General features: G+C 38.3%; 1 protein-coding gene and 1 long non-coding RNA gene across 4 annotated transcripts in view; one reads left to right on the top strand and one right to left on the bottom strand.

Moving 5' to 3' along the window:
* LOC116051473 overlaps positions 1-15,507 on the bottom strand; it is an 87,656-nt gene that overhangs the window by 25,084 nt on the left and 47,065 nt on the right. For both annotated transcript variants that reach the window (XR_004897736.1, XR_004897735.1), the window contains one exon: positions 9,449-9,732. This is a non-coding gene — a long non-coding RNA (uncharacterized LOC116051473). The remainder of the gene's footprint in view (positions 1-9,448; positions 9,733-15,507) is intronic.
* Positions 668-11,985, top strand: LOC116051466 (immunoglobulin-like and fibronectin type III domain-containing protein 1). Of its 2 annotated transcripts, XR_004897734.1 has the most exons (25): positions 668-1,067; positions 3,001-3,071; positions 3,260-3,382; positions 3,489-3,625; positions 3,712-3,811; positions 3,915-3,956; positions 4,037-4,082; positions 4,188-4,371; positions 4,491-4,604; positions 4,752-4,914; positions 5,081-5,353; positions 5,471-6,004; positions 6,107-6,231; positions 6,341-6,482; positions 6,591-6,884; positions 7,003-7,299; positions 7,413-7,592; positions 7,706-7,834; positions 7,922-8,230; positions 8,324-8,409; positions 8,564-8,756; positions 9,459-9,755; positions 10,976-11,302; positions 11,410-11,496; positions 11,536-11,985. XR_004897734.1 is itself a non-coding variant. In XM_031301916.2 (24 exons), the coding sequence occupies exons 2-24, from the start codon at positions 3,020-3,022 to the stop codon at positions 11,412-11,414; spliced, it is 4,152 nt and encodes a 1,383-aa protein (XP_031157776.1). In that variant the 5' UTR covers positions 668-1,067; positions 3,001-3,019; the 3' UTR covers positions 11,415-11,985. The 2 variants fall into 2 exon arrangements, 1 of the variants encoding a protein (XP_031157776.1); XM_031301916.2 differs by having other exon boundaries at positions 11,410-11,985.

Raw genomic sequence — 15,507 nt, 5'->3', positions numbered from 1 at the left:
GACAGAATACCAGCTGAGATCAGTTGCATTGTTTTTTTAATCAGGGCAGCAGTTTTCAGATTATATTATGTGCTTAAATAATATTGCGGTCATGGGTCAAAAGCAAGCAAGTATCGAAATCCATACCACTTGTTCATGTTCATGAAGTTTTATGTGAATAATTTATGCCCAGCCTTCTTGTATTACCTCCCTAGGCATATTTTTTGTAAGGTCAGACACAAGTCCAAGTTTAGAGTCACTGAAGAAGAGAGGGCCAACAGTTGCAACCTGGGATAAAACATGTCAAACCAGTGCAGGATGACACCTCTCACTTTCAAAGTAAAGTGCCTATTACAATGTTATATATGCTATAATATGTATATTTAATATATGCTACTATGTAACTTTTTTCTGTTCTGTTTCAGTCTAACAAGACAGTAAAACATAACTTTGGCTCATTAGTATTAGAATGAGGTTTAGGTTGTTGTTTTTTTGCTTATCGTCTGATATGTCCAGTGTCAATAAGTAAATAGGAACATTTATGCAAATTGTCTCATTTTTGGCATAGACTTCCTGCATGAAAATACGATCCATTAATTCAAGCATTTCTGAACATTTATTGTTATTACCATTTCCAACAAACGAATGGAAGGAGCTAAAAAAAAAAAACTTACCTCTTGTTAAATGTTAGGATGAAGATCAGGCAGCTTACATGTACAATTAAGCGAATGGAGAGGCAGCTCAGCCCATGACACTTCTATGTCACTTCTCATGAGACTTCCCTTTTTAAAAAGAGCAGCCAAAAGCACCCTGCTGCTGAAATTCCACTTTTGAGGGAGGGATTAGAAAGCTTCACTCCTGCATTCCCTCTAGTGCTCCCTTTTCAGGAACCTATAGAACTTAAGGGCCAACGTGAATGTCAGTAAACCTATCCCCAGGAGCCACAGTGAAAAAGCAGTGGGTTAGGTTGCTCCGAGTGTCTCTGAAAGACTTCATTGCCTCTCAAAACGAAAAGCCCACACTCAGGAATCAGCTGGAACCTGGCCGGCAACAGACAGCGAGAGAACAGTTTACTTGAAAAAAAAATAGTAAGTCAATTGACCGAGTACTGTGAAAATTCTAATATGTGTATATGTCATTTCATCAAAATCTTTATTCTGTTAGCCAATTTATGTAAATATGTATATGTTATATGTGCTTATCTGACACTGCATTTTACTGTTATTAACCTTTGGTAAACATGGTAATGAGACTTTACTAGTTAGCCTAAATGAGAATCTTTATTGATGCTGACAGCAGTTTAAATTAGTTCAGTATCTCTAAAATGTAATATGCTGTAAATATTGCTGTAATAATGTTTTTGATAATCTTTGTAGGCAAGCGGAATTGTCTAAGCTTGATAAGAAATAATACAAAGAGTAAAAAATGTAAGAAAGATCACGATCAGACTAGTGATTGTGCAAGTGCAAGAGAGTAGTGGTAACTGATAGTCAAACTACAGAAACATACAAAGTTATTTGTTTATTCAAACTAAAATTGGTCCTTCACTTTCTTCCTGCCACATGTGGTTACAGTACTTTACCAAGCTTTAATGTGATATTTTACTTAGTATTTTATCACAAAAAACTGACAAAATAAAAGTATATGCACTGCTATACCATGTTGCTCTGAGATTTAGGACATGGCCTGACAGAACATTCATAAATCAGTTCACACCCTTGGCAGCTATTTTCTCTCTCAGACAAATATAGTTTCAAAGCAGTGACAGCAGTACACCAAGTGTGCAAAACTGCTAAATATGCAGACACTTCATCGACTGACAGGACTCTGCATAATGTATTTTAATTAAATGCAATATTAATGGTATAAGTGATCAAATGTAATCCAAGAACAAAAGGCTCTGTCATTAGACTAATGAGATCATAAACATGAAGTAAGATTAACAGAGTGCTAACATTAGTTTATACTTGAGCCTTTAAGATGTTTTTATCATATACTGGTATATAAAGAAGTGATATGTAATCTAACCTCTCAAATGAAATCTAAATTACAAAAAAATCACTTTAAGTATAAATACTTACATAATATATTTTCTGAATTATACATTTTGTAAGTTTTAAACACATGATGCTATACATCACTTTGTTAATGAGTTAATTATGAATTATTTAAAATGATTAAGTGATATCTGATCATCAAAATGTACCATTTTATAGTTTAAGAAATTTGATTTAATGACACAATAGAATAGGAAGTAGAAGGAAGAAAAAGGGAAAAGGTTATTTTTTAACCACACAATGCAAAACCTAAATACAAAGATGGTTATGACTAATGTTACATTTGCAGTCAGTCACTTGCTTCACTTCCTGAGTCATAATAGATAGATAGATAGTTTTATGAGGTACGCAACCTACTTCCTGAAAAATTAGGCCTGCCTATTGCAGGAACCTACGAAAGGAATGTTAAGCATTTTGTGATCACAGGAATCCTTTAATCTATAGCACAGATAGAGTTACTAACTCAGATATCCTAACACCATTTGCGATATAGACCTTACTCTCATGGTTTAACACTGACGTCACACAACGCAGCATACACCATAATATTTGTAATAAGGGATTAGTAATTGAAGGGAGGAATAAATTGTGTCTCATTACATCCTAACTGTCTCTCAAAGGATAGGCTTTACTAAAAAATGCATCAACATTGTGTTGTAAAAGCGGGCATAATGCCTTAAGCCACTAGATAAAACAATGATAAGTGATACCCATTATAGTTTCAGACCACCTGGAAGCTACTAACTGCATGTCAGACAGATGGGAATTCTTATGGTTACTAGCAAGTGGTCAAGCCATGCTGACAGCTCCAGACTACACTGGAATTTTAGTATATGTTGAGCATTGATATGGGAGAAAATAAAGTGAAGACCAATTAAAATGTTATATAAGCAAACTAAACAGTCTTGCCTTATTAAAGTATTAAGTGTTTTAAAACCGCATTCTAACGTTTTTGCATTAACAGAGAAGCTGTACAAATCAAGATGTTTAAAATACGTAGAGCTAAAGAGGAGGAGCCAACTGCTCCAGGGCAGGGTAAGTAACTAGAGTTTGAATACCCATCTTCGACAGCAAATTAATGCCAAACAATAAAATATGTGATCAAAACTAAATGCATAAAGTATAGCCTTTTGTGAGACATATGAACTTAAATCAAAGCTGTCAAACCTACAGAAGTTCTTCATACGTGTGTAAATAATGCACTTTATCTCATTTAATGCCAGTGAGAATTAAAAAGAAGTCAAGGGTGCCTGGAGTTATGATCACACAGTATGTGGAAGAACTACCTGAAGGCATGGCCACCCCAGATTTCACTCGGAAACCCATTTCTCTAACTATTCAAGAAGGTAAGGTAAAATACCAGCTCAAATCACATGCACAACCTAATTTCTTCCTGATGTTCTTAATCTAAGATAAAAACATAATGGTACATTCCTGTTACCATTTCTGTAGGAAAAGTGGCAATCTTCAGAGCAGTCATTACTGGCAAACCAACACCGACTGTGACCTGGGCAAGAAATGAAGGAGAAATTGATGACGAAAGGTGGAAAATGGTCCATGATACAAGTTCTGGTGAATACCAACTACAGGTGAGATCACTATGACTATGTGTCACAAGGAGTGCTTATACAAATAACTTAAAATCTAATACTGATAATCATGTATTGATTGATAGATGCCTGCATTAACGGTGGATCAAGCTGATACCTACAAGTGTTATGCCAAAAATGAATATGGCATAGCGGTTGTAACTGCTACGCTTAATATTATTGAGGGTCAGTTACTTACTTTTATTCCATTCTTCCATTAAATCAAAACTAAGTATTAAGATGAATTACATCTGTCTCACTTCACTGCATTTTTTTTCTCCCATTTTAGTTGGCTTTAAGAAGACCCAAGCCTTGCAGGAAGCAAGAACAGGTACACAACTTATTTAATCTATAATAATGCAATGTCAGTCATTGAATGAAAGTTGTAAACTGCTGCTGGCTTTGTTGTAGCTGTCCGACAGACACCTGAGGACTTCAAAAAGGCCTTAAAAAATAGGTATGTAGTACATTTATGAATGGAAAAAAAGTACATGACAATTTGTTGTTGTTTTTTTGTCATTTATGACTATTACCTTAAAGTTTGTTTTGTTTTTTTTCGAAGGGTTGACCCTGAGGCAAAAGAAGAGAAGAAACCAGAAATCGATGAACGTTTCTGGGAACTGTTGATGAGTGCAGACAAAAAAGATTATGAGTCCATCTGTGCTCAGTATGGTGTCACTGATTTCCGTGGGATGCTGAAAAAACTAAGTGAGAGGAAGATAGAAAGGGAGCAAGAGCAAGAAAGGGTACGTCTCATATTAATCCAAATGTAAATTTAAAGCACCTACACAGCCTGGCATCTATATTTATATAAATTAAACAAACTATAAAATGGTTTTTTTTGTACTAATTCCAATTACTACAGGTTGTTGAAAGACTATGCAACCTAAAGCCCATTGAATTGAAAGATGATGGTGATGCAGAGTTTGAACTTGAAATGTCACTGAAAGACCCTACCAGCAAAATCTTCATATACAAGGTGAGATGTTTCATTTTAAAGATGAACTTTTTTCTCAATGGTGAAAACAAAAGCACTGAAAGTCGTGTTACATATTCTGCAACACGGACACATTCACATGCACACTACATATTGCTCCAACGTTTATGACTGCTTATGTTTAAACAGGATGGAGTTATGATTCCTTATGATGTGGATGCAGAGGTAAAACATGGACTGAAGCAAGTGGGAAAGAAGTTTGTGTTTAGCATCAATGGTGTTGACCCAGACGATGCAGGATTATACCAAGTGGAGGTTGATGGAGTTAAGATCTTCTCAACTGACTTCAAACGTAAGATGACGTGCCAAAATAATTATCTACAAACTTGACTGTAACGTGTACACAATGCCAATACAACAGTCCAAAAAGAGCTACATGAGTTGTCTTGTGACAGGAAATTCTAAATACCATAATTTTAATAATTATGCTGTTAATAATATCTTTGTGCTTCGTCTAGTTCCCCCTGTGGAGTTCTTGGTCAAGATTCAAGACGTGAAAGCAGAGGAAAGAGAAGACGCTGTGTTTGAGTGTGTCATCTCACATCCCCTGAAAAAGATAAATTGGACAGGAAAGAATGTCCCACTAGAGCAAGGGGACAAATATGACATCATTGTGTCAGAAGACATGCTGATTCACACATTGGTGGTGAAGGACTGCAAGCTATTGGACAAAGGAATTTATGCGGCTGTGACTGGACAAAACTGCTGCAATGCCTGGCTTATAGTGGAAGGTACCCTTTACACATTTCAAATTGGATCTTTTCAGACTGTTCACCACAAGTTTATCAGATATTGAAAATGTCTCATGAAGCATTAAACATGTCCCGGTACTGTGTATTTTTTATTAGCCGACAGTGAACCAAACTCACAAGGAAAGAAGAAAGCTCGCAAAACAACCAGAGCAGGTGGTGGTGGAGCCGAACTTTTGAAGATTGCTGAGGAGCAACGTGCTAAGGTACAGAAAGACAGAGAGGAGTTGATTGCAAAGGCAAAGGCGGAGGCAGAAGCAGCAGCTGCAGCAGCCGCCGCGGCTGCAGCTGAGAAAGCGGAAGCAGAAGCCAAAGCTAAAGCCGAAGCAGAAGCCAAAGCTAAAGCAAAAGCAGAAGCCAAAGCAAAGGCAAAGGCAGATAAAAAGGTAAAGGCAGAAGCTGGAGAATGTGCAAAAGCAACCACTGTTGAGGAGGAAGAGGATGAAGATGACAAAGAAGAGGATGTACAGGAGGAAGAACCAGCTGACGCAGCATCATCAGAACCCAAGCAAAAGGTACAAGCAAAGGAGGGAGAGGCTTCTGCTGAAGATGCTGATACTGAAGAAGGGGAGCCTGTTCAAGAGAAAAGAAAGCGAGTGCGAGCAGGCCCACTTGTCCCTGAAACAGTCATTGGTATGCATCAGCACACAATATTCACACTGTAATGCTTTGTTGTTTATATATTCCTGTTTCCAGTTAACAATAAGGTTAGTAATGTGAGGTATTTCCATTTAGACCCAGGAGTATACTTCACCGGCGGACTGTCAGATGTAACCGCAATCATTGGTACTGATGCAGAACTGGTCTGCCGGCTGAGCAGTGAGGACTGTGACGCAGTCTGGTACAAAGATGGAAATGAGGTGAGGATGAGCTGGTTCAGGAATAGCAATTCATCAGTTTTTACCAGAAGCAAGAGCAACACCGGTACTGTTTTCACTTTGTGTGTGTGTGTGTGTGTGTGTATTTCAGATAACAGCTACAGATGATATCTGTATTGTTAAAGATGGGACTTATCGCAAACTAATTATCAAGAACTGCAAAGAAGAGGATTCTGGAAAGTACCGATGTGAAGCTGATGGGCGTAAAACAGAAGCTGCGTTAAGTGTTGAAGGTATTGTAATCAGAACTAAAGCAACACAAACAGGTAGCCACTGTGAAAATGTGTAAAACAATATTCTTTTCAGCTCAGCAATAAAAGTAAAAATGTTTTTCCTGCTAGATCCTCCAAGAATTAACGCAGATGACCTCACCGAGTTCATAAAACCTGTCATAATCAAAACTGGGAAAGATGCAGCCTTCAAGCTATCCTTTGTTGGCCGGGAGCCCATGAAGATCCAGTGGTATAATGAGGGCGAAGAGCTGTTGGAGGACACCCATATCAAAATCGAGAAATCTTCCTCACACAGCCGCCTGCTGCTTACCAAGTGCCAACGCAAAACCACTGGAGAAATTAAGATCAAGATTAAAAATGAATGTGGAACAACTGAGGCCATCTCGCAGCTTGTTGTGTTAGGTATGGTTGTATGCCACATGTTGAGAACTGCATGTTCTTCTGTTGCACAAAAGTCATATATATAATACAAGATGTGGATATAACTGTGGTTGTTCTTTATACATTTGTCGTACTGCAGATAAACCAACACCACCCCTAGGCCCTGTGGATATCATTGAAAGTTCGGCAGCTTGCATTGACTTCAAATGGAGGACTCCCAAAGACAATGGCGGTTCCCCTATCACAGACTACATCCTGGAGCGCCAACAGATTGGCCGAAACAGCTGGAAGAAATTAGGCAAGATTGGCCCAGAGGCTAAATACAGGGACACTGATGTGGATCATGGAAGAAAGTACTGCTACCACATCAGGGCGGAAACTGATCAAGGCATCAGTGAAATGATGGAAACTGATGACATTCAGGCAGGGACAAAGGGTGAGCCTTCCTACAAGCACACCCAAATGTATTGACAGTGTCTCAATTACAAAAGGCTTTGTGTGAGCCAGTTAAAAAGTGACAGTTTTTTTTCTATTTCATCACTCTTTCAGCTTACCCTGGACCTCCTTCTACACCTAAGATTATTAGTGCTTTCAAAGACTGTATCAATCTTGCTTGGTCTGCACCCACTAATACTGGAGGAACCAACATTTTGGGATACAACATAGAGAAACGGAAGAACGGCAGTAATCTGTGGGGCCATGTCAACCCACTCGATGAGCCCATCAGAGGTACAGGGTTTACAGATGTAGCATTGTCAAGTACAAATGTTCAAAAGTACAAAAGTAAAAAAAACAATATATTCTACTTTATAGTCTTAATGATACTTTTGCCATGCCAACAGAGAAAAAGTATGCAGTGAAGGATGTTGTGGAAGGCTTTGAGTATGAGTTCCGTGTATCAGCTATCAACATTTCTGGTGCTGGAGAGCCAAGTACGCCTTCTGAATTTGTGTTTGCAAGAGATCCAAAGAGTAAGTAATAAGCCGATGAAAGCTATATTGTTACCATCTCAATGCTTAATTGCTCAAATCTCAATGCTTAAATGTTTACACTTTCAGAGCCCCCTGGTAAAGTTACTGACCTGAAGGTGACAGACTCCACATACTCCACTTTATCGCTGGGCTGGTCCAAACCCACAGAGGAAGAAGGGGTCAAAGATGAGGCTAAAGGATACTTTGTGGAGCTCAGACCAGCAGAAAACCCAGAATGGGGTCGCTGTAACTCCAATGCTATCATTATGTCCTCCTATACTATTATGGGTCTAAAGTCTATGGCCATGTACTGGGTAAGAGTTGTAGCCACCAATGAGGGTGGAGATGGTGAGCCTCAAGAATTGGACAACTACATCATTGCAATGCCTCCTCCAGGTTAGTAAGTGGACATTGTGAACTGTCTGCAGTCAGAATTTGATACATTTTACCTTCATTTAATCACTTAAAACTCTCCCCACATTGTCACAGTAAGGCCTCAATTTACTGACAAAAAAATGAAGAACTTTGTGGTAATGAAAGCTGGGAATTCTGCTCGGATCAACTTCAACTTTAAGGTTCAGTATAATATTCATACAAACAATAGACACAAAAAAACACCCAGTTGTTTTGTTCAAAGTCATGTTTAAAGTTACAGATTAGACACTTCTCTGCTGCTCTACCAAAAAGTATAAACCCACAGCTTAGCCCTGTATCTCCTGTTGTTGGCAGGCCTCTCCAATACCAGCTGTCAAATGGCTCAAGGACGGTCATCCTGTTCCCAAGCGTGTGACAGTGAGCAACACAGACACGTCATCGCAGTTAATGATCCCCTCATCAGAGCGCCATGACACTGGAATCTACACAATCATTGTCAAAAATCTTGTCGGTCAGGAGACCTCTAGTGTTGAGATAAGAGTCACAGGTAAAGCTGGGCGATATGAAGAAAATCAAATATCTCGATATTTTTGACCAAATACATCGATATCGCAGCGATATTGTAGGGTTGACAATTGGTGCTTTCACAAAACATTTACATAATGAGATTTTTGATAAATAATCAACAGTAATGTGGATATAATGACTAAGTGAGTAAAGGCAAATAATAGAACAGCTACAATAGTCTGGTAAGTTCAGAAAAGTACATTTACTACTTTACTGTAATGCAGCCTTTAAAACCAGGAAAAGACAACACGTGTCATATTGCGATATTTCGATATCCAAAATGTAAGACGATATCTAGCCTCATATATCAATATAATATCGACATATTGCCTAGCCCTAGTCACAGGTACAATGAACAAAATTAAATTCCAACTAATGCATAACAAATAAAAGTTAAATGGGTAAGGTTTATGGTTTTGCAATGTGATATGCATTATATTTTTAAGATTATTCCAAAGTTGCTTTAGTTTTTGAATGGAGCAAAAGAGGTACTCAAATTTACAGAATTACTAATTTAAGCTTTTAAAATATTTATGTTCTTTAAGGTGCAAAGATGCAAAGAAAATTAAGTCTTATGTATACTATATTTTTGTACACTTTGGACTTAAGGGATGTGTGGGGAAAGTTTAAGGAGAGCATGACTAATAGCAAGATATTAAAAATCTATCCTACCTGTTTCTAGATGACCCCAAGCCTCCAGGCCCCGTGGAGCTGGAGGAGAACGTGTCGGGAACAGTGACGGTCTCCTGGACTCCCTCTCCAGATGAGACGAAAGATGACAGGCTGCACTACATGATCACCAAGCATGATTCTGTTAAGCGTAATTGGCAGACTGTGGCAGACCATCTCTTCAATAACAAGTTCACTGTCATCAATATCATGCCAGGAAGGGAGTATAAGTTCCGGGTCTATACCAAGAATGACATGGGGCTTTCCAAGCCCTCTGAGTCTGCAATCTGGGAAGTGAAGAGAAAAACAGGCAGGTTTAACAAATATGATGCAATATTGTGTACTAATTTTAAACGATTAGTTCGTTAGTCAATTAGACAATCAACTGAAAATGAAATGGCAACAATTTTGATAACTGAGAAAAAATTCAATTCAATTCAATTCATTTTTTTATAGTGTCAAATCATAGCAGATGTTATCTCAGGACACTTTACAGATAGGTTTAGACCACAATCTATAATTTACAGAGATCCAACAATTCCCCCCCAAGAGCAAGCTGTGGTGCAACAGCGGTAAGGAAAAATGTCATTTTAACATTCAGAAACATTCAGAAAGAAAGAGAGAGAGAGAGAGGATACATACAAAAATATGACTCATTTATACTCAATTATAGCAGTGGGTAGACAAAATGCCAAACATTTGCTGGTTTTGCTTCTTAAATGTGAGAATTTGCTGTTTTTCTATATACTTTTAAATGTAATGTATCTGGGGTTGGGACTGTCAGTCAGACTAAACAAGACATGTTGAGATGTCACCTCAGGCTCTCGAAACTTGTGATGGACATGTTTCACTGTTTGGTTCAGTTTTCATAGACTAAACATTTAATTGATTAAAGGACAAATCCAACACAAAATGAAGCTAGGGGTTAATAACACATGTGTACCGAGTCAACCGTTCTCTGGGATTTGTTTTCATGCTAATTGAATGTGACCAGTTTTAGCGCAAACCGCTAATTAGCTTATAACGCTAGTCGTCGGGGCACGGGTAAAGTAAAAAGAAATCGCTATTTCTATACGACTAACAAGGCTCAAAATAGCACCACACTTCCACGGTAGCATAATGAGGGTCCCTACATGTAAACCAAAGCATTGAGAACTTTGTAAGTGTACAGACGTTTATTAAAAAGATAGAAGAAAGATATTTGTACAAGTGAAGGAACAAGTGAATAGATATACTGTATGTAATTAATAGGAGCATAAAAGGATTGACAATTTTGACTTAGCTGTCAAAAATCCCTCTGTCCCAAAACAATTATAGTGGCAAAGTGAGAGGTGTCACCTTAACTAATTATTTGTATTTATTTGTATGTTTAGAACATACTGTATGGCAAACTGCAAAGTCGGATAACTGTGCTAATGACTGTTTTGTTTGCCTTAACATGATATTATTGCATATTCTGCTATATATACTAAAAGGAGATAAATAAATATTACACCCTTTTAACTTTTGTTTCCATTTTCTTCCCTCCAGAAACATTTTCTCTGAACCTTCCTGCCTCTAAAAACTGCAACTTTGAGACACCTCCCTCATTCTCTGTTCCACTGAAAATGCACAAAAGTCCAGAGAGCTACGAGTGCTACATGAGCTGTGCAGTGACAGGAAACCCCAAACCCTATGTTACCTGGTACAGAAATAATATTAGCCTCAACACCAATACTAACTACTACATCACTAACACATGTGGGGTCTGTTCTATGGTGATACTCAAAGTTGGGCCCAAGGACAGTGGGGATTACACAGTCATTGCAGAAAACACTTTGGGCAGAGTGGAGTGTTCAACTAAACTTGTTGTCGAAGGTAAAAAAACATTCAAATGATTTGTTACATTTTTTAATTCTACTTTTCCGGGCTATATGTTTGAACATTAACATTATACTGTATCTTTAATCTCCCTCCTTCTTTAGATTAGGATGATGTAGTCGGCCTTAACTCCTGAAGATGCCTGTTCCATTTAAAGTATTGAATATAAAGGATTTGCCAATTTTGAAACCTGCTTTTTTGCGATTTACTGTATTGATGTGATACAACAAAACGGTGGAGAAGAAAATAAAGGATAAAGAGAGAAGAAAAGAAAAGCTCTTGATGACTAGCCACACACGTTTTCAAACACCATGAACAAATGGGACAGATTTACATTTTAAAACTTGATTTTTTTGTATTTGAGTGCAAAGATTACTCAATTTATCTACTGGACGCAAAGAGGACTTTGACAAGACACATCCGAGATTCAACAATAATGATATGCTAATCTTGCACCCCCTTATTTATTGATCTACTATATTTTTCCCTGAGCTGTGATTATAGTTTCCTCTGCTGAGTAAGACAGAAAATCAGCTGGCTTCTCTGAAGTTCTGACCTCATGGAAAATTGAAGATATGACAATATGTCTAACTGAGTATGTCTTAGTGTTTGTATGTCAAGTGTTTGAATTATCAATCACTGTGCCAAAATAAATAAATCCTTCCCTGTTCAACAGTGAACTGTTTCACTTGTCTATCTTTAATCTTAATGTAATCATGAGCTTGTCACTTAATACTGTATATACCAAGGCTAAGAGTCTACAGACACTCTAGTGGCTCTGTGAGGCTGTATATAGGCACTAAGGGTGTGACGAGACGCCCAACTCACGAGACGAGATGAAACACAAGATTGGGTTCACGAGATCTAGACGAGATGTTAACACCATTTTACAGAAAACTACAATGAAGAAATAAGACTAATAGTCATTTATTCAATCAAGAGTCATAAAATGAAAACCTAGCACTAAAAGGTTCTGCCACAAACTCAGATAACTGACTTCTCTCCTGTATAATAGTTACACTGTTACCTATTCCATATGTATGGTGGAGAGAGTCTCCTCACTCAGAGAACCAAGGTTACAACATAACTAAGCGTTTTCTGGCAGTAGTTGAGACCAAATGTTTTGTACTTGAATTTGTCATTGTGAATATGACATAGTTGCATAATTGCATTTCACATTGATTAAGTTCTAAAGCACAAATAAATTACCATCAAACACTCAACAGATGATTTTTGTGAAGACAGATGCTCTTTTCTCCTCCTCTGCATTTTATTAATTGCAGCAATGAACTAGGAAGTAGGCTAATCTAGTATCGATTTATGACCATTATAGGACGAACGGAGAACATTTATCTTTGTTTATTATCATTAAAAGTAAAGTTAGGTTTTGCTGTCCGCTTCCCGACTCATTTTAACAGAGAAAGAGAGTGGTCTGCGCCACACAGTGAACTGCACGCTGCGGACGCGTGTGTCTCGGCCATAGACAGTATATAAGAATGGACCAACAGATCCCGCTGTTCTGGACGGAGACCAGTGAAGGCTATTAGAAGCACTTTTCCGGTGATGGCTGAGCGTTACTGCGCAGCCTCCAACTGAGAGAGACGATGTAAATGTGCCGTGAGCAACGTGTCTAAAAGTTATAAGTCTTCTGGTAGCTGTGCCAAGAGAAATCTCAATCATTCAGAATATTGCAGGCGAGACGGAGAGCGTAGGTATACGTAAGGAGATAACATAGGCACAGGCTAATTATTGCTAACTAAAATGCTAGTTAACATTAGTAATTACACTTAAACAGCTAATGTGAGACGAAACTGCCTGCGCGCTTCTCCTGTACTATACGGTAATTCCTCTACTATGCGACAGTAAGTCGCGTGGTTATGACACAATCGTTAGCCTATTTTTACAAAAACGTATACTACGGAGCCATAACGTGAGGTACAAGGTAATGGAGCCTTTTATACATTGTCGTGTTTCTTTAGAAATAAACAATGGACAAATAGAGTCTTTAAACCCTTCAGATGTAAAGTTATTCGCTGTGAAAGTGGAGCGGAAATGAATGGCAGTCAATGGAATGCTAACGGGAGGTGATGGCTTGGTGGCATCAAAATGGCTCCATAGGAGGTTCGCGGTCCGAGGAGAAGCTTACCCCCTTGGTCTCGGCCAAGAGAGAAAGAGGGAGAGGGAGAGAGAGAGGGAGGGGAGCTTTTTTCTTTTCTTTTTCTTGGAGAACGGGCGGGGGATCTTCTATGCTAATTTCAAGGCTGCTGCTCTGCACTTGTGTACTGGTATCGCGAGACACTTTTTACCTTGACGAGAAATCTCGTCACGTTCAATCTCGCAAGATCTAGTGGGGACAAGATCTCGTAACACATCTAATAGGTACTGCAGGGCTTTGAGCTAAATGCTAACACCATCATGCTACAGTAACACTCTGAATGACAATGTTCCATATGTAGATGTTACAGTAAGAAGGTTGACCATAGCAGTTTAGCGTGTTAACACGAAGTACAGCTGAGGCTGAACACAATAATCAAGTCATTATGTATATGATCATTTTAATCTTTACTTAACCAGTACTGGACTATAAAGTGGCTTGCTTCCTGCTATTACATTCCGTTTACCACATATCCATGGCATACTGTGAGGCATTTATTATGCCCTACCATTATGTAACTTCACATGCACTGCTTCCGCTTTGCCAACTGTCACATGGCTTCAAATTTCTCTTTTACTGTGAGTAAGTGTTTGCAATGCTTTCAGAGGATATTATGGAAAGTCAATGATTAAAAAAAGTAATGTTCATGACTAAGTGCAACCCTGCAAACAACTGAGCATCTTCCTGCATTAGGTCCTAGGACACACTAACATCAGTGGCCACATGCCATCCTGTTATTTTAGACACAACTCTTTACTGGGAGTTTATAGTACTAGGCTTTGACATTTAAAAGCCACTAACCACATGCCAATAGTATTTCGCAATTCCTTGTAGTCATACACTTAGAAAAAACATGACACATATTGGCTGATTTTATCATACTGTACTGTACAAAAGAGGTTTCCTTTAATCAGACAATTTTACAACATAAAAACCTGGATGCTGTACGTGATTTTTCACCACTTGGCCAGAAAATATTACAATTTTAGTGTAGTTTAATGATGTTATGTTTTGCAGGGAAGAATTCAAAGCTCCTGACTTGTGACCTTCTGCAATAAATGCCTTAAAGAATGGCAAGCCTCTCATATCAGCTTCCCATGCCTGAGAACAGTCATAGTTCCTACAGCCACGCATCCGCTTTTATTACACTGCTTGAAATATCCACACACACATAATCGTGCTCAAACTAAGCATTGCTCTGTTGTTACCAAGACCACAATAACTGAGTTGTGGTTTAAAGTGCCAGCAACCCAGACTGCATGAGGAATCTGAATGACTTCTGTAAGTTAATATCTTCAAGGTGAATTGTGTGTACAACATATACATTATTGAAAAGTACTTCTCTGTGACATTTCACATTTTTAAAATTACTAGCAAAAAAAAAATCCAAATTCATTTGAAGATTATTTTCTTTTTCTTATCATGCAGCTCTGACTGGTGTTGATTTCTAGAAACACTGGTATCGCTGTGGCTTTTATTCAGAATTAAATTAATGCAGATGTTTGCTGCTCTGTGCTTAAGCACTTTTGCTAAATACTCATAAATCGTATTACCTGTGAATCCAGCCTGCAAACAAAGTAAAAAAGTAGATCTAGCCGGTAGCAGTGAAGTAACAACAAAACTGTTCCATCCAATTAAACGTTTTCCTTAATAATGTTGACAAATCAAAGCAGATTTACAGGTAAAATATAAAGAGGAAACACAATAGCTGCCTTTAAGCCTGATGTGCTCATATATTTACACAAGACTGGCATCACATTATTTTATTTCAGCCATCTATTAAAACAACTTTCATCTCACAGCTGGTCATATCTACCAAGCTAATACAATTGGGACTGTGCAGCCATGTGTTTAATGAAGCGCAAATTAAATACTAGTGGACCTGCAACCTGTCTATTGTAGATATAGAGCATGTGGTGTGATGTAGAGCCCTGCGCGGGACTGTTTTCTTCATCCCGCTCCCGGCGAATTTCTGACCATTACCGCCCGCACCCGCAACGTGTGTGTTACACTCCCGCCCGCTCCCGCAATGTGTACGTCCACTCCC

Source organism: Sander lucioperca, chromosome 6 (assembly GCF_008315115.2).
Source record: "Sander lucioperca isolate FBNREF2018 chromosome 6, SLUC_FBN_1.2, whole genome shotgun sequence".
Taxonomy (NCBI): domain Eukaryota; kingdom Metazoa; phylum Chordata; class Actinopteri; order Perciformes; family Percidae; genus Sander; species Sander lucioperca.
This window is presented reverse-complemented; position numbering and strand designations above follow the sequence as displayed.

What these genes read in the sequence shown, in the direction of transcription:
- LOC116051466 (XM_031301916.2), top strand. Translation starts at nt 3,020, where the DNA reads ATGTTTAAAATACGTAGAGCTAAAGAGGAGGAGCCAACTGCTCCAGGG. An exon ending in TACGCTTAATATTATTGAGG is followed by an intron (nt 3,812 to 3,914) that starts GTCAGTTACTTA and finishes CTCCCATTTTAG; the next exon opens with TTGGCTTTAAGAAGACCCAA. An exon ending in ACTCGATGAGCCCATCAGAG is followed by an intron (nt 7,593 to 7,705) that starts GTACAGGGTTTA and finishes CCATGCCAACAG; the next exon opens with AGAAAAAGTATGCAGTGAAG.